General features: G+C 23.4%; 1 protein-coding gene across 5 annotated transcripts in view; it reads left to right on the plus strand.

Annotated features, from left to right (window-relative positions):
• Nucleotides 1-21,202, plus strand: part of LOC132922193 (calcitonin gene-related peptide type 1 receptor) — a 145,893-nt gene that overhangs the window by 10,644 nt on the left and 114,047 nt on the right. For 3 of the 5 annotated variants that reach the window (XM_060985564.1, XM_060985568.1, XM_060985567.1), the window contains exon 2: nt 20,228-20,382. In XM_060985564.1, coding sequence (XP_060841547.1) covers nt 20,283-20,382 — 100 coding nt within the window. In that variant the 5' untranslated portion in view covers nt 20,228-20,282. Of the gene's footprint in view, nt 1-6,604; nt 6,817-18,911; nt 19,069-20,227; nt 20,383-21,202 lie in introns of those variants that run through there. The other 2 variants (XM_060985565.1, XM_060985566.1) reach the window with 2 other exon arrangements.

A 21,202-nucleotide genomic window follows, 5' to 3' on the forward strand; every position in this document is an offset into this window, starting at 1 on the left:
TTAAGATTAAATTTAATTCTTATAATTAGCATAGTAAATTAAAAATATTTTTCTTTATTTTATCAGTTCTAAACCATTTTTAAAAAATTAATTTATGTGATCAGAAATAAAAAGATTTTAGCTATATATATATATATATAATAACTTTGAATAAATGTTTGGAGATTTGTTAAGTTCTGTTTATTAAATTGTTGATGTAATACTTATTCATGACGTGCCTTTATAAATAATTTACTCAAAGGTTTGTTTAAAATGTAAAAAAAAAAATTATTTTATAATTTAAACTCTTTTTTATATAGTGGTTAATGGTATAAAATAAGGGAATTTTTAATACAAACAATTTTAGCTAAACGCAAATAAATACCTGTAGTTTGAAAAATTAAGTAGTTGAAATACTTACAATATATTATTTAATATTTTTATAATATTATTAAAAAACTTATAATCTGTATTTTACAACAAAATAATTAGGTAAATTATATCAAGTATCATATTATTATGTACCTATGATCTGTTATAATACTATTAAGAGGAACATAATGATAAAGAACATCTGTTGATGGAATCTCGAAATCTTTAATTAATATAAAAAATTGTAGCCTTTTATAGGGAATTATTTTCAGTAAAACTATTACCCATAATATAATATTAAATTTATAATTGATTTATTTAATAACTCGTGAAGTTCCATCACTGGATGGCTCTTTCTTCAAGAATATATTCACAACCTACCTTAATATTTTGTAAAAAAAAAAAACAAAATACATATCATAGACTATATAATAATTATTGAAAAAAATGTAATTTCAGTTTTAGAATTAAAAAATAAACGTTTGGTGAATTTAGAAATTTTCAAAAAAAAATTAAATTTTTTATTTTATTTTACTATCATTACACTTGTATTATATATATATATATATATATATAAACATATATAATATTATCTAATATTTGAAATGTCAAGAACGCATTTTTGAATTAATTTGAATTTAAAACTAAATTTTGATAAATGTCTATATCGTACTTAATGTTAGAATAAAAAAATACGTATAATCACTATATAAGCCATCTTTTATTTTGTGCATAGTATAATCTCAAATTCTCACATAGTATAAGATTTAGTGTCAATTATTTAGCTAAATACTATTATGTCATGATGACGATGACTTAGCTTAAGCTATATTAGCTAGTTACAAGCATAACTCATATAGCACAGTTGATTTTTGCCATAATTTAGCGTTTCTTATACACTTCAAGGTTTTCAAAATAAGTGATAATCATTATTATATGATATTATGCTATTTTCCTTGAATTATCTAATATTATAGCACTTTGCTTAATTTAAGACAAATAAAAATACTGGTCTAATGATTCATAAAAATACAAACTATAAAGACAATCTAAAAACACATACGTATTTAAAATTGAAATATTTTTTCCTATTTACTTATTATATTTAATATTTGAAACTATTTATAAATTACTAAATTCTAAAAAAAATAAAAACGTTTATTTTATTAATTCTATGATTTTTAATTATTAAATAAGTTTAATTTCTTATAATTTATCAATTAATAATAAACATTTTAATAAGTGCCTATTTTGAAGTGTACAATTATCCACAAAACCAAAATCATTAATTATTTATTTTCTGTTTGATTTATTTTTTATCTTGATTATAGTTATGCAGGTAACAGATGTAATGAAAATTATTTTACAATATCAATAATATCACACATTTCTTTTTAATTTTACGATTTCAGTCAACATTTTAAGGACTCTATATAATATAACATATTCTACCTTATTGTATAAGGTACCTTATCATGATTCTCGTTAATAATTTATATATTGCGTCGATGAAAGCCAGTTGAAAGTTTTTCAATAATAATGAAAAATGTTTAATGAATAATAACTTCATTAATTATATAACATCAAAATAATTTAATATAAATTAATATACAAGCTAATTAATTTCAAAAGTATATAAATAAATTGTTATTCAATTATTTTTTCAAGCTTCCTATAGCTAGCTATTTTCTTTGAGCACTAATATACTATTATAACAATTTATTATAATACAATTTAGTATCATTTAATAATCTGATCTGGTCAAATAGTTAAACCATAACTCGACAATGTATTCTATTTATTATTATCAATATACTTCAAGTTTGGCATTGGAAAATAGACAATATTTTGGAATATATTTTATGGAAAAAAAATAATTATTATTAATAGCAAAGTAAAATAAAAATAGAAAATATAATGACAATTTTTTGAGTCATACCATAGTTTTTCGTACTTACCGTTCTATTAAATTATTAATTATTGTACTGTAATCAAGAAATTATATAAATCATATATAATATGTCACTTGTACTTTAATAGATTGATCATTTATTGGTTCAATTGGACTGGAGAGTACTAGATAATTAGGACTAAAGTCTGAATTTGACATTCACCGTTAATAATAAATTGCATCCCCTTCTACGGTTCTTTTGGCATCAATAACTTAGCGTTAGATTATTTTACTGTGAATCAATTATATTATTCGCGCTATAAAATATTCAAATCTTGCGATCACCGTAATTAGTATAATTTTTTTTAAATTTTTAACTTAAAATTTAAATATTAAATTTATATGCTTGGTAATAAACTAATATACTTTTTACATACTATACTTTTTTACAAATTAATATTATATAAAATTTGATAATATTGTTATTGAATTTTGTGTACTGTGATTTCTCAATTTTCACATCCAGTTTATGCACATGCCTAGCAGATGACCTCCAGTTTTGGAGAGAGAGTATAGGGTGAACGATTTTAGTTTCTGTGGAAATGGTGGTCGCCGAGGGAGTACATATTATAAGCCATCCGATGAGAATAGGTAATTTTCGCGGTGAAGGTTCGTGCACGCACGGTTGAATTTCCGTCATGTTATATATCTGATCCGACATAGCGTTCCAATACGTGTGACAGATATATAAAAATAAATTTAATTTATAACGACGCGAAATGGCCTGTTACATTTCGGTGACGATCTTTAACTGAATTCAGAAACGTGTGGACAACAATGTCACTGCGTCGAACTTTAAAATATATTCTGGCGTAATGGTGTACGGTTTTATCGAAAATGTTTGGATTACCTGTCGAAGCCATTGCTATTACACTAATGCATTTTTGTTTTCGTATCAGACTTTCTGTGACTTTAAATTAGATTATAATTTTAACATGGATTAGATTTTTCAAAGGAAATATTTTATAAATATCTTATGAATTTCAGAGAGCTATATAGTTAACATAATAATTTGATGAATAATAAAATTGTATACAAACACCTGTACTTTTCATATTCAGTTTTTGAAGTTCTACAAAAAATGATTGTCACTTATCTACCCATTGATCCTAATACTGCGGTTGCTGATTACGCAGGCAAATACGCAATAATATTTATCTCAATATATCTTCATTTTCCAATATTCTACGAAATTCTAAATTTCCATAATATTGCGTCAAAAAAATTGATAAATGCCCCTTAAAACCTAAATTATTTTAAAAACGTTTCTACAATCCTCCGATCTCCCAACCTAATTTACTTTTCAAAATTTTCGCAGTTCCTACAATTCCCATTAGTCCTCCCAAGAAGCCTTAGCCGTAAATAGTTTTATGATAGGTTAGATATATATGTTACAGTTAAAGTGTTGAATCAGTTAGTTTATGAAATAACTAGGTAATTTATAAAATAACTAAAGCTTGTAGGTAATGTATATAATTTATACTACTAGTTATTTTATACACTCCCTGGCATCACTTCGTTAATGTGTCAAATTGTAAATAACAATATATCATGATGAATAAATATAGTTCCAACATTTTCAACAATTTAATATAACATATTAAATCGGATAAGATTGACGTCCTTTTTGTCGGTAACCGCAATAATACAAGTTATTTTGTATTTACCTACCTACACATTATAATTACAGGAGTGTTAAAACAATTATACTCTCGATCACAGTTCACAGTATGTTCAGAAAATGTGTTAGCTGTAGAAGCTGTTCCAAATGAAAGTGTTACATTAAGATCTGCGGCAACTTCGCAGTCACTGGGAACTGGTCAGGGTTTTTTAAGTGCACTTGTACCCGAAAAATGTGACACAAAGCGATGTGTTTGTAGAAAAAAAGAGGTATTGTGCAACCCTAAATGCCATAATAGCCTTACATGTACAAATAAATAAATAATATAACTATAATCAATTTAGTAAAATAAAATATTTTAATATATATTTAAAATTTTAATGTATTTTATACTTTAACATTCGTAGGTAATTCATGAATTACCTAGTTATTTCATAAAATAACGGAATTCAACACTTTAGCTGTAACATATATATATAATACTAATACCTACTAATTACTAATAATAAATTAAATATTATACTAAATAAATAATAACCAAAAAAAAAAATCCAATCTTTGAATGTATCAATGGGTGGCTTTTTGCCACAATGTTTGTCCACTTATTAATATGTTATGCATTATTTTTATTTTTTTCTGATGCAGATAGTTATTACCCGTATCCCATATATTTATTTTTCCCTTAACTATAGATTAAAATATTTCTTGTAAAAATGTTATTTTCATTTTTTATTTTCTATTGTTAGATAGTCGTTGCTCAGTTTCTGTAAATAATAAGACGACCTTAAGTTCCTTTTTGTATACTAAACATGTTTGAATTTATGTAATAAGCTTTATGTGTATTAAAATATTAAACGAGTTATCTCCGTGGCTTAATATAATGCATATAGATTGAGTATTGAAAACTTTGGTTAACTGTCAATATAACTACTACATTTTCGAAGTGTGTGATGTGCAATGTTAGTGAAACATTCCTGTATTTGTTTTACGAAAGCGGGAAATTCCGAATGAAATATATTGGAAGTGATATAGACAATTGTGTAAATCCCTTTTACGAGTCTCTCTTACCGCTAAATGTACTTAAGTCAGAGACACTAACTCAGAAGATTTCGATTACCTATTGTTATTGTATATTAGTTTGTGAGGTTATATTTATAAATAACAATATATTCAGGTCTAAATATTTATAATTTAAAATTAAAAGAGTTATTGACATTAAACTATTTTGCAGAGATCTATAAATATGAATCTCAACCTATTTAAAATGTATCGTTAAGTATGTGGTTATCTTAAAAATAACATGATTATAAAGATATTACACATATGTGAGTTTATTAATATGCACGAGTACCGTATATAACGATAAAATCTTCATGGTAAATTATATATATATATAATGTGTAAAGTTTGAACTTTTAAATTAGATTCTTTAAATTATCGATCAAGACTTTACAAAATAAAATATTTGTATTGTATTAGGCAAATGGGTATTATTGTTTTTAGGTTCGATGTAAACGCCATTAAAACAAAAACGAATAACAATCTTGAATATTTAATAAAAATGAATGCAATATCATAATATTATAATTGGTTGATTTTTGTTTACTGAATTATTTACAGTAGGTACTTTTATATTTAATATAAACATATAATATTATGCCATATATCTAATATTAGAACTAAATAATAATATCAATAATAATAATAATAATAGTAGTTGATTCAATATAAAACGTTTAATCATATTTAGGTAAGTGTACTTTACTATTTACTTACGCCGTCTATACACTTTACTATACGATATATGCATGTGAGGTAATATATATGCGATATGCATTATCGAACATCCTGATAAGTTAGTTTTGACCTTAAGTCAGTTATGACGAGTTTGTTTTGTAATCAATATTTATTACTGGAGCAAACTTTTGAAGACGATTACAAAAGTATTATTTGGTACAGTAGAAAAAATGTATTATACAATATTAGTAACGTAACACTGTCACGATTGCATCAGTACATAGTATGTAAAAAAGTGTATTGTGTGTACACACATCGGTCACTGGTTGATAAAATTGACGAGTGGTGGATATTTAAAACTCACGTACGTTCCAATTTGTATTGTTAACAACTGTTTACGACGAAGTAAAACGATCATATTATTTTTATTTTTTATCACAAATTCAATAAGTTATACTATTAAAATTAATTTTAGTTTTATTTTACGAATATTTAGATTTTTGAACGTGTTAGGTATACATAATATCAGACGTTCAATTATCCATTCATGCACAAATAACTAGATACTAACATCATAATAATTTATCCATGTTTAGAGCTTAAAATATATAAATGAGTAAATTTTATTTTATAAGAAATAACTATAAAAATATTTTAAGAATTATTTTTTATTTATTTTTATTTCTATTAAGAAATATCGCATTGAAAATATTTATAAATGTTATATAATTATAAAATTATTATCATAAATTAAATATACACATGCGGCATCTATTGTCAGGAATTTAAAATTCATATCATAATATGGGTGGAGCTATTATATTATTATTGAGCTGGTTATCTAGTATGTGCTTAATGTTTATTATTACTTCTTACTAATCAAAATATATTTTTCTTTAGAGGTCAATAATTTGTGTTTTACTCTACAATATTACTCGCGTACCTACATACGGAATAAAATAATTTACACTTTAAAAATTTGAAAACCGTCAATTTTTCAATTAAAATGCAAACTATTCAAGTTTTAAATATCTTAGTATTACAATAGTATTGACTAATAAGTGAATAAGGTTTAAAATTATTTACTTTATTAACCAAAATAAATTGTTTTTGCGAACGATGAAGTGGAATCTTGATGTGTTAGCATTATTAGCAAGTATGAACTAAACTTTAAAACCGTATTTCTTAATTATTGTTATTTGTATTTTTTTTTTTTTTACATGTAATTCCCTAAATTGGCTATAATTTACTCGTTATTGGCATATAGGGACTATAGTTTTAATTTACTGTATTATAAAACATCACATCAATAATATATATATTTCATTATTACTAATAATTAATTATGTTTAAAAGTTTATACTTTTAACTATCAACTAGCTATAAACAATGAAAAATTCGTTTTCTAACACAGTTTACTACGATAATAATAAAGAATCTGATTCAGGTTATTATCTTGGATACACGTATTGCCTAATATATATTAGGCCTATTGCTTATATTTAAAAAGTATACAGGTTTTTGTATTTCTTTACAAGTACGATACAATAAATCTAAAAGATTAGAATTTAAAAATATAAATTTGATATGTTTATAACTTCGGATCTTTATAATGTACTTATTATACTTACTTCATGCTTGATAAATATATCAAGTCATTATAATTTCTCCACTAATTTTTAGAAACAGTTGAATAATATTAAACGTAATATCAATGTATTTTTTTAAACGTGTAGTATATTATTCGAAAACAATAATATAATTGCATTATTATTTATATTCGTTACTATAAGTAATGAATACAATATGATTTGTATAAAGAAATAAGCTTTCAGATTTAGAAATATTTTCAAATCATTACTATTTAAAAACAGTAATTTTTATTTCACTAGTTGTATACCAATTTAACATGGTCTTAAAGGTTTATTTTTAAAAGAGTGTCTTTTAATTGTGAACAATTGACTGAAGTCTATTTAACTCAATTCATTCTAGTTTTAAGGGTATCTTCTTGAATCCTAATGGACCAATGAACAAATCAGCTAATGTATGGTCAATGAGTTATTGAGCAGATTAATGAAATACTTGATTGGATGCTATCAATAGTGAATATATATATAAATAGAGTAAATGATAAGATTTATATTGGAAAAAATATAGAATGATTGTTTTACCGTATAGCGCTATTTTTAGTTATTTAATAAACCCCTTTCATAATTAAAACAATTCTACAATTTATTCTATTACTATTCCTATTCGGACCAAACATTTGTAATTCGATAAATAATCCTCTCTTTGTTGTGTATTTTAAATATAAGAATCATCTGTAATGGAATATGATATGATGTTAATCGTCACCCATTTAATTATACACATTTGGTTAATTACCCAAACTATAATTAAGTAGGTACATTGTCTATTCGAATAAATATGTAAAATGCAATGATTATACATATTATTCTTTAGAATTTAAGAGACGTTTGTATAAAAATACAGAAATAATTAGTGTAATACTATAGGGTTACATAGGATAATTATAGAATAAGATAAATTAGTACATTATGAAAATCAAATACAATTTATAGTTGAACTGCATATATATTTTTTTAAATATGGGTATTTCTAAATACGAGTAGGTACCACGATTGTATTCAATATTAGGTGCATATTACTCATGGTAAATATTAGTGATTATTACTGAGTATATTTGGGTTTGCATAATCGTAATTAAAGAATTATAATTAAAATTATTGTGAATTTAACAGATTTATCGAGTGTTAAATATAAAATACTTACGTATAACATGTTTAACGTAATTGTTATTACGTTAAACATATTTTTCTTCTTCAATTATTGAATAAAATAAATAGTAGCACCCATCGGGAAATTATTAATAATTTAAATAGTAAAATGTATAATATTTGAAAAAAAAATCATGAGTTATTTTAAATTGTTGTGTAATTTTATTTATATTTTTCCAATTCCTTTAATTTATTGTTTAATGGGTTTTTACTCATTCAAAAGTTTTTGCTTACTGTTTTGGATTTTGAAGGCATCATCCCTATCTTTAGAGATTCGTTAAATTGTTACAAAAGAAATTAATTACGATTAAATTAGAACGATTGAATTGGATATCGAATATCTCTGTTCTGTTTTGATAACATAAAATATTTATATTTTACACATGTTAAATATGCTACTAAGAAAAAAAAACAATAATTAGTAATTACTAAAAATATAAAATATGTACTTATAACTGTAGAATATTTTGAAAAATATTTCATTTAGACGACACATTTGATCAATGGTCAAAATGATTATTATCTAGTTTATTTAGCCTTTTAGAGAGAATATACTTCACCATAAACTATTTTTCTCTGAATATAAGGTAAATTATTATACCAACCATTGTTCATTAACGATTTTCTGAAGAGAAGAAATTAAGCGTTAGTTCTTTTATTTTCTATCTTATTTCAATTGTTTTTGAATCCCATCCTTTAAATTTGAATATGGTTATACACGCAGTGTTCAGAAGAAAGGTATTATTTAAATACTGAATATTCTAAAAGTATTGTCTTTACTCTTTAGTCATACAAAAACCTTTATTTTCAATGAAATTGTTTTAAGTATTAAAAAAGTTTATTTTTTTTTAGAAGGTGTTGACTTTTATCAAATAAAAAGTACGAGTGTGTAATCTTTTAGCAAAATAAAATTAATTATTTAAATATATTTAAAGTATCCATATGTACTTTGTAATCAAAATATTGTATACGTATTATTATTTGGCTATCAAAATATGCTTGTTAAAATGTTATTTTGATTTTATTAATAACACAGCATAGTTGTAATTTTTAAACAATAGTTGTAAGAAATATATTTTTCTATATTATTTTTTATTATTAGGTTCTTCTACAGTATAATATAGTATATTATTTATTTTGTTCATAATATCGACGACTAAAATCGTAACACATTTTTTTTTTTTTATGTTTAATCAGTAGAAACTTAATTAAATATAAATTACTACTTTAAACATTAGTTTAAATTAAAATAATTAATAATATTGTAAATATTTGTTTACAAGCTGATTGAATTAGATACATTTCCCTAATATATAAAAAAAAAATGGTTGCATTTTTATTTTTTTGAAAAAACTTCATCCATTTCTTTTTTCGGACTTAAAATACATTGGTTGTATAAAATGTCACTATACATACACAAATAATTTTCAATAAAATAAGTGAGAAAAAAGTTATTGTCTAAAACAAACATTGTAAGGCACTCTAGCTGTATATGTCTAAATAAGTTTATTAAAAGTAATATAAACCTACTCTCAAGAAACAATTGATTTTTTCCAATTTTCCATATAAGTTTTTTTTTGCATAGATATAGAACCTTAAGTTTGACACACGTTTTGACTCTCGTTCCTGTTATTGGTATGTTCAAAACTTTTGGTTTAACTAAACTATACTGATATATTTTCAAAACGCATTAAACGTATTACAACTAAATCAGTAGTTGAACTAGGTAGTAGTTTAAGTTTCTCTTAAGTTTTAGTGATTTGTTTATATTTAAATTGTATGTCAACCACAGCATATGTTATGTTTTTCTTGTTTTTGTTGATTTTATTTTAATTACATTTTTAATTGTCTAAGTAACATGTTATTTAATATTATAAACTTTTCAGTGGTTTTTATCAATGTTTTGCTCACTATAATGGTCAATGGGCTTAAAACAGGCATTAATACTGTTAAAACTCAAAAATAACATCGAAACTGAAAATAGAAAAATCAATGATAATAATCGAAAACGAAATCAAATTTGCAAAAAAATCAACACTGGTATTTGAAATTCAAACAGGAAAAATGTTTTTAGTTCCAAACTCTTTGTTTTATATAATGAAAAATAGTTTGTGACTGTGGAAGTGTAATAACTGTAATATAGATGCACATATGATTATATTTGACCTGCATATTAGGGCGTATTCGTAGGAACTGCTCACATTTTTCTATATTTTATATGTTTTAAAACATTGGAAAGTTATATAAAAAGCTATAAAAAAAAACTTTGTCCTTTGTTCTAGCTTAGATAAGTAATATCATAGTTTGATATTTTTTTAAAGAAATAACTTCTAACAATGCTCTATTCAACCCTCGATTAAAATATTGTATTATACTGTTTGACTGTCTTTTCCGATTCAAGATTCTTATTTTTTTCGCCTTTGCTCCTTTTTAGTTAATATTACTTGTGTATAATATCTTCTATATTTTTGCAATATAATTTAATTTATGTTATTACTTAAACTGACATTTTAAACTTAAATATTAAGTTATACAAATTTTTATACCTATCTTTTTTTTGTTGTTTTTTTTTTACTACTTGACTGCTTTGTTGTTAATTATATTATTGTTCCTCTCAAATGTATTTATTACGATTATTTTACTATCACCATTAATATAATTGATATATTATAATATTTTTTTTGTAAACAAAAGGACTTTTTAAAAAAAAAAAAAAAAAAGACTGAACATTATTTATAAGGTATTAAAATATTAAATAATCAAATTTTATTAAAAGCTTTTTTTTATTTAATTACAATTACGATATATACATTAATTTTGTTTGTTAGTATTAAAACTGACATGCATAGAAAATATTTCAAACATTTCAATAAATAAACTTAGGGTATTAATGCATTCTATTTTTCGGTATTTGTATATTTCATATTGTTATGTATTGCGCTGTCAATTTTTCCAAATTGTTAAGAAATGTCTTGGGATATTAAATCACTCCCCCCCCTCTACACCAACTTATAGTACAACTAATATTGAATATTTAATTGTTTTTCTGCCCACAAACGTGATGATACATTAAAAAAAATATATATATCCACACACTGACACCGCTGTAATAATCAGTCCACTATGAATCTATAATATGGTCACTGTTCAGATAAAATATTTCAGTTATAATTTTTAACTTATATCGTTTAACGTAGAGTGATATATATTTTGTTATTACCTATTAGATTTTTGTTGTTTGTATTAAAATTGTAAAAATATTTTCTTTCGTGTTTAAATAGTCATTTGATAAAAGTAAGCTGACTGATACTTAAACTTTTAAGTTTCCTGAAAACTTTTCCTATTAATTATTATAAGAAATAATGGTTCGGAAATCTATCAGAAATATTTTTTAAATGATTAATTTAAAATAAAATATATACTAATAATAATAATAATAATAAACCAATCGGTAGTTTACATTTGAATGATTACTACAATTTTTATTGAAATACACTTAAATAAATTATTGAATGTAAATTCCAAATTTCAATAAATATACATATATTTCAATTATATTATTATTTAAAAGCATTAAAATATCACAAATATTTGAATTACATTTTAAGGAATTATTAGTCTTAGGTTTTTGAGATTGGTATTATACCTATGTTATTTGGTTATTCATTATTTAATAAATTGGTGTTTTTTCTTATGCCTTAATCTTATTTTATTTTTACATTTATTAATATTTTATTAAGAGTATTAATAAGTTTCCGTAAACATTTGTAAATAATAATAAGGTTTGATGTAAATGAGAATTATCCGGGTTTTTTATTTTATATAAGTTACCAAACAGAAAATAACTGATTTTATCATTGTGTTATGTGGTAAAAATTGAGCTACAAAAAAAGGTTGATGTTAAAATAGAAAGGATTGTACTATTGGAAAGAATCTGTTTTGGCTTCCTTTTAGGCATCATGAGAATTGTATAACTGTTTAAAATATACTTTTATACGGAAAAAATTAATACGAAAATGGACTTAACGATAGTTGCAATGGTACTATTGATAATTGATGTGTTCACATTATATGATACAAGTGGTTTTTTTTTATTCCAAATAACTTTTAACCTGATATTAATAATATTTTTTGATAATCGTTGAAATTTTAACTTTTTGCTTAATAAAAAAAAATACATCATATTAACTATTTTATACTGTACCTATGTTTGAATATTATAACACCATGGAATATGCACCTTTATAATATTATTATATGCTACGATATCTTATTTTATTTTTTATTTAATTTAATAAAACTATGTACGATTGACTGATGGTTTATTTTCTTTTATATATTTTATACCGACATAAAAAAGTTTTATTTCTTGAAAAATTGACCTTTTTTATTTCTTGTTTTTGGTTATCAATAATAAGTAACGATGATTGGTGTAATATTCTTATTTTATTGTAGTTGCATATATTTCAATCGATTGCAGATTTCACGCTACAGCAAGACGTTAACAGATCTTTCTATTTTTCTTTCATAAATACCAAATACCATGTGTTTGGCGTAGAAACTTTTCTTTGTTTCAAACGTTGATCGAACTTTTGGAATATTATTATGGAGGATAAATCCAGTGTGAACAACTTTTGTAAAACATTAAAATATGTAATTCGTAACTTCACACCTATGATATTTACAAAAAATAAAAACAAAATAGCTACACACTTGTATAAAAACTATGATATTGATCTGTGTGGTTTACTTGTAATAGTAATATTTTATCATATTTAATTTATACATATTGAAACATAAACATAACTCAGTTAAAGATAGTATAATTATATGCATTATATGATAAATTTTCTATTTAATTTAGGTAAAAGAAAAAGTATAGTTTTTAAAATACATTTTTGCAATATTGTAAGTAATAAAAGAAAAAAATACATTTTATATAAATGTTTATTCAACATAGTTTGTGATAAAATATTTATTAATGATCGCATTTGTTTCAAGGGCCGGTATGTTTCATTGAACCGATATTTTTCATCCATTTTATTGATTGTGATGTAGGCCATTCGATATTTGTCTAAATGAATGACTTTCTATTCAATTTAAACTTGGTTGGTTTGTAAATTAGTATGTTGCAAAATAAATTGTTGTTGAATGTGTCAAAATGGTTATATTTCTTGCTTAGTTGGTAGTTTTCAATACCCACATCACTTATTACGGTATATCACTTTCAAATGTCGCCTTATTTAGAGTCATAAGGATTTGTTTGTAACTTTTATCTAATGATCAGTCATTAAATTGACATAATATTCAAATAGTTTATTGCGAAGTGATCAGGACATTAAGGTTTGTGGAAAGCTGCAGCTACTAGTACATGTTTAAAGTTGCTGTGTAAGAACAGTTTGATAACTTCTTGCATTTAGAGTAGTATTAAATCCTAATTAATAGTTTGATAAATAACTTCAATGATCTTGAAATTTTTTTTTTATTTAATTATACATATAAGTAAACCAATGACTACCTCCAATAAATGTTTGAAAAAAGTGAGGTAGTAAATTCTTTAATGCGTACCTATGTACCTATTTTATTTTATTTTTTTATCTACTAAGTTTAAACACTGAAAGAACTATTGATTAGATTCTATGACATTATTAAATATCTAATCTTTATTTGCGTTATAATAATTTTATGTAATTTATGGATATTAAGGCTATAGAAGTAATCTGTTAACCGATATTTACAATTTTACTATGGTTTTCTTACTTGGTTATTGGACTAGAAAATAAACAATAAATACAAATATATTTTCTTAAGAGTTATAATATTAAGGAATATTAAATGAAATTATGTACACAACTAAAAAACACACATAATAGTTATTAATTTGATAATAAACGTTTATCTCCAAAAACGTTATTTACTAATCATAATTTATCTATGCTTATTTTCTTGTGTTATATAGTACCTTTAGATGAATAATAATTTAATTTCATATAAACGTTATTTTTAATATTCCTTTAAGTGATCATTGGTTTTTGTGAAAATACTGATTATTAAATTGATACCGATTACAATTTTTATAATTGAATTACTTCAAATGAATTTCCTCATTAAAAAATGTTGAGTTCAGAGTACAAAGTTCAGTATTTGATTACTTGTTAATAAAATATAATTTTAATTTAGTCTTATATTAATAAAATAGCATCTTTTCTGTAATTTATTTTTAAGTCGAATCGATTTAATTGCATTGTGAATTAATTTGTAAATAAAGAAGATATTAGTAACATAATATATATATATATTTATAATACCCATAATAAACAGACTACAACGATAGATTGAAATATTATAGACGAGGTTACATCAACCAACCCTCATATAGTATTTGGTTCATCCAAAATATAACACACCTTAATACAAATAATACAATGCATCCATGAAATATTTATATAGCGTTTGTCGTAATTAATTTCGTTATTACATAATATTATGGTTGATTAGAGGATGTCTCGTTTGGATTAAAAGTAAACTTAATTACATTTAACAATTAGTTAACATTTTGATGAATGAACTATTACCAATAAATCAATTAGTTGTGTACAATTACAATGGGTTAATTTGAACAAAAACCTTTTGTTTTTAACAAAATTTTTTTGCAAGAATACAAGTCTATAAAGTTTCATGTGTAAAGTGTATGTATTCGTAAAAAATATTAACTGAACAATTTTAATGTAGATTACCCAACATTTACTAATTTCCTCAAAGATTTGAATAAAATCATTGAAGTGCATAAAAATCACAGTTGTACGACTGACAGGACCATTGATAGACATTATTAACAGAGGGCCAAAAAGTAAAAATAAATATTTACCTATGATTGTAAAATATTGCATAGTTTTTTTATTTTTCAGATCATGTTTATTTATTTTACAACATAAAATCACGGCTTTATATTCATTATGACCATATTTTTACTATATGTATCCTGTTGACTGCCTGGACTAGACGTGCGTATGTTTGTTTGTTCTTATTCAGTGATATAGATTTCGATTATAGCGTTGACAGTACTAGAGCTTGCACTAAAGAAATATTAGAACTGCACACCCTGTTTGTTTTACGAAAATGAAAAAGTTTTCCTATGCAAATTTTCCATACAAAATTAAAAAATTAAAAATATAAAATTTGTATTCATTCTTCTTTTCATATATTTGAAACGTATAAAAATATCAATATATAATGTATTATATGTTTATTACTTTTATTATTTTTTGATTTAGGTTGCATTTGATATTATTTTTCAATGTGGCTGTGGCCATGTAAAATAAGTCATGGGCCGCGTGTTTGACATGCTTGGTCTCAATATAACATAATAAAAAATTATAACTAATTTGAACATTAAGTTTGTATCTCCACGGAGTACTTCTTAAGTAGTACTTATTATTACAAGGATCTGATAATATGATCCTGAAGTATGTAAAATCTCCAAAAATTAGATTTGTATTATAGAAGAAAAAAGGATTAGCTTGCACGGTGAATAACCGTGCACATTGTGAATGGGACCTATTTACGTATTAAACTTTTGGTAAAACAAACTTAGAAATGATGCATTTCTAGTATTGCAAACTATACGTCTGGTCTGTCACTTATACTTGGCTCATTTCTTGGTTGGTATCTTTATTTGTAATTGCTGCCTCTTATCCGGCAGGTCACGGTTCATTAACTTAATGTCAGTAACCACGGTAACTATGTAGAGTTGACTCCCGTTTCTTGTTTTAAAATCAGTTTACCTTATTCATATACAAATAACAGGCTATACCGAAGGGATTGTTTTTGTGGTTCTCCAAAAAATATTGTTATTTTTTATTTAAATATAAATTATTTATTAGGTAATAAAATATAACATACATTTTATTAAAATACATCTTAATTGTTTTTCAAATTTTGTATAGGTATTTTATAAGTTTGTTACAGCTTAAAGATAAGTTATTTACAAACAAAAAAATTAAATTAAAATACAAGTAATGAAGGAGTAAAGTTCGTGTATTATGTGTACACTGTATATGTATGTATATTTAGATACAACCGACACTTAGTTATTTTTAGATAATTTAATAATTAGATAATGTTTAAGCTATCTTATATATTACAATATATGTCTATTAAATTGTACAAATATTATCTTAAAAATTTGCAATGTGATTAAAATCATAAATAAAGCAATATGCACAACGAAAAAAAAGTAGGAAAAGGAATGAATTAATTATTTTTTGTTTGGGTTTAGAATTGTAGATATACGCATTGAAATTCAAGTCGTTGACCGCCAATGTACACGTTTGCTATTAAATAAACTAGAACAATAAGTAAATATAAACAGTTCAAAATTCTGAAAATAGAATTAGTATATTATATAACCTAAGATTTTTAAATCTCAAATAACTTGTATTTTAATATTATTACTACACGAACGACCTCAAAATCAAATATTAAGAACTGTGTAGGTGTATTTAAAATAAATATAAGTACATAGGTATGTTGTAAAAAGATTAATATGGGCAACAAGTCATAACGTGGTACTTTTTATTATGACCTTAATACAAATTAAGTAAAAGATTGACTCGAATTAAAAGTATGGTGAGATATTTATTTTTGTTATTATAATTTATAATGGTATCAATTTAATTTTAGAATATAATATATTATTATATACATTTAATCTAAAAAGTATAGCTTAGCTGTTCTGGTCATCACGTACTAATTTCAATTATGTATTTTAATACATCATAACGCATCGTTTTTCGTAAACGAGGTATTCAATTGGATATTCAATTGTCTTATAAGGAGTTTATTATTCCATTTAATTGTTTAACAAACGTATCATATTAATATTGTCACATTACGTATCATTCCCCACGTTAAAAATGCGTATCACCGTATATTAATGAACAAAAAATTATGAATAACCTAAATTATTCATAGTTCTGTTAAAAAATATTTAAAAATATATGTACGTATATAGTATAATATACTTAATATTCAGTTGTATATTTTTTTTAAATACACAGTTTTATGTAATAAGAAATAATATTAGTTTTACAAGCAAACAAATACTTATGAAAATATTAAAGTTTATTATTTTAAGTAAACTATAGTTTTCGTCATTTGTGTTATCTAATTAGAGTCTTGCGTATGTATGCACATTAGCACATTATTATACTATTAAATCGCTTTAACATCACAGAACATCTAGTTAGTAAGTAAGTTTTACCAAAAACTATTTCATTTTATGGAGACAATTTTGATACATACTATTATAAATTAAATAAAGACTGTTACCTTACGAAGGAGATTGAAATTACATAGGAAAATATTGCCAAAAAACTACATAGATTTATAACGATTTGATTATTTATTTAATCTTATGTCAATTTTTTTTCGTTAAAAATATTTCTATAATGGAAAAAAGTAAAAATTAGTTTAAAACCAAATATGTATATATGATATTATACGTAGATAAGTGATGAAATGTTATGTACCTAATCAATTTTTATGTACGACTTTATTGACATATATAGTTTAATAAACTTGAATATTAAATTAATTTATTTTAATTATTTACTTATCTAGAAATTAATAAAAAAATGATTTTTTTTTTTTATCTAACAAAATTAAGTTTTTGTTAATTCTTTGATTTTTTTAAATGACCGAAAACACATTTATAACAAAAATAAATTTAAATGTTCTTTTAAAACTTAGTAAAATGCAGTATGTTTTATTCAAAGAAATAAATCTAAAATAGTAAGATGTAGTACTTTATGAGCTATAAGTTAAAACAAAAAAAAAAAACATTATTTAAAGAACTCTAATTTTGGCAATACTACTTTATGACTTGTTGCCCTCCAATTGTAAATATACATAAATATAGAATATTTTTTTTTATTTTCAACAACAGAAAGTTACCTTAAAATAATTGTGGAAGACCATCATGAAATATATATATCGTTTTGTTTTATTAGATAATAGGTAAGTATTTAATTTTTGTATTACTGGGATAATATCTTAAGCGGTTATGATTTGAACTTAAATTAATCATCTTTACTACTGGACCTCTCGCACTTAATTCAAAATAATTACTATTTTTAGCTTATTCGAAAAACACGACCGCACTTTCGGTGATGTGTCACTAACTTCTAACAATGAGCACTTAATTTTGACAAGTGTTCTGAAGGTGTCATATCAGTGGCGAACGTCAAAGATTAATTATTTCATCATGAATAAAATGTAGTTACCAAATTTAGAGCCATAATTATCTTACTCAATTTTCTAATGAAAATAATTAATTTAATCTAATTATTTTAATTGTAAAAATAATCTATCTTTAAGGTCGACGTGACCAGTATTGACTGCTAATACGTAAATAATATAGTTTTCAGTTAACAAATTTACTCTTGCTTACAGTGGCTTCATTTACTTTATTATGTATGTGATAGAGTTTGCTTTAGTGTTCTAATTGATTATACGGTTAATAATCAAATAAAATACGTAAAAACAAACATTTAAAATATTTTATTCTATTAAAGAGATTTAGTTATTTGGAACTTTTTGTCGTCTATAAGGTAAAACATTTTTAAATTTAAATTATATAAATATGTCATATCTCTCTTAAAAAGTTAAACTTTAATTAATTTGAATTAATATAAGTATATGAACGGTTCTTTGTTCACTTAAACTATATCATTAAATAATGTGTTAAGTATAAATTTGGTATTTTTATATTTGTTATTAAAAATTGCACTGATACATAATATGCTTACTTAACTTTTAACGTATCTATATTATGTTTATTTTATTATTATTTATAGATATTCATATTCATATGTTCAAAGTTATTAAAAATTTAAAAATACCTTATTTAATGTAGGTAGTCAGTAGATTGTTCTGTGATTTGATACTTATCACTAGATAATATTTTGAATTCTGAGCGGAAATATGAATGTATTGATTTTAAAATAATATATTTTGATTTATTTTTCGAGGCACTAAAAATTATATTTTCAACTTTGAGACAGATTTTAGGTTGAAAATTGAATTTAGTTGGTACTTTTGAGGGTCAAAAGTTCCAGTACACAAATATAAAAACATTAAGGAAAACGAGAATTTTCACGCAAAATCAGTATTCGATAAAATACATTTTGTTTTTTATATCTCAAAAATGAATAAACTATGATACTTTTCACCAAATGCTCTAGTATTAGAATTTGCTGCACGCGATAACATTTTTACTCATTTATTTGAGCTATTTTTGATTTTTACTGCAGTGGTCTCTGGTTGTTTTCCGCACAGGGTGATGACAGTGTGCCTCTACTCGTTTACTTACTATACCAATGATCACTAACTAATTTCTAGGGGGGGGGGTGTATATTGAAAACCTAATAAACTTTGCGTGGTCAAAATGAAATATTTTTATAATATTATATGTTTTGTACATAAAATATTTTTCTTGGCCATTTTTTTTATGGACATTTTTACCAAAATGAAACTTTTAGGTTTTACCTTTCTGATATAAATTTTAAGTTTAGTCAGAATTTACGTTTATTATTATGGTATTAGTATACATAGATTTTTTGATAAAATAAATAGATAATAATATGATGCATTGGTTTATGTAACAAACAAATAATTATGTTGATGTATATACAATTTTTGTTAAAATATTTGCATCTACTTAAGTATCTTAAACAACATTTTAAAGAAATTTATTTTGTATTTTTGCAGTTGCTCTAATTGAAGAATGGTTTACGTATGAATTGGTTTGATCTTAATACATAAAATGACTACAGAAAGTCCAACGGGGATTTCTGCAGAGTTTCAAAATCATTTGAGATCAGAATGTGAACTTAAATTAAATGAAACAGTTCACACACATCCAAGTAAGTCATTGTGAATTATTGAAAGTAAATAAATTTAAAATGTCAGCTCATTGTGTACTATAATTATATACTCAGTAAATATTTGTATTTTCACACATACGTTTTAAGCTTAACAAGAAAAGGTTACCTATATAAAAATAAAGAATAACAGTAATTTTAAATTCATGTGATTATTATGGTGGATATAAAATTACGTCTTCTGCCATAATATATGTATAAATTGTTATTATTTTCAATCTTACATGAACACTCCACTTCATTATAAGGTACAATCGAATTTCAGTACTTTAAGACCCCTTATTTACTATGCATGCTTGTATAATGCTTTTAATAATTACGTCTGGTTAATTTAATTACAAGACTTACGTGAATACACAATAATTTAGAAATAATTAGAAGTATTTTTGAAATTTTATAATTACTATTAAATATAAGACTACTTTATAAAATGTCCTAGATTATTTTTACATTAAAAATTAGTAATTTAGTATTTTTTAGTAAATGTGTTAGCTACTTAAAATATCGTATTAATAGTTATTGTGATTCTATCATAATTTATTGTAACTATGTAATACATAGTATGTATATCATAAAGTTGCGTTTAATAAATACAATTATTATAATATATAATAACTGAATAATATTAAAAATTGCATAATTAAATGAAATTATTGTGCTAATTTTATATTTTTAGTAATACTTAGTAACTATAATAAACTATGTGTTTTGAGAATTTCAAAGGATTCATTCATGTTTTTCGCGTTTTCAAAAATGTATCTTAAATTTGTTTTAATATATTATCAAAATTATAAATATATTT

Source organism: Rhopalosiphum padi, chromosome 2, assembly GCF_020882245.1.
Source record: "Rhopalosiphum padi isolate XX-2018 chromosome 2, ASM2088224v1, whole genome shotgun sequence".
Taxonomy (NCBI): Eukaryota; Metazoa; Arthropoda; class Insecta; order Hemiptera; family Aphididae; genus Rhopalosiphum; species Rhopalosiphum padi.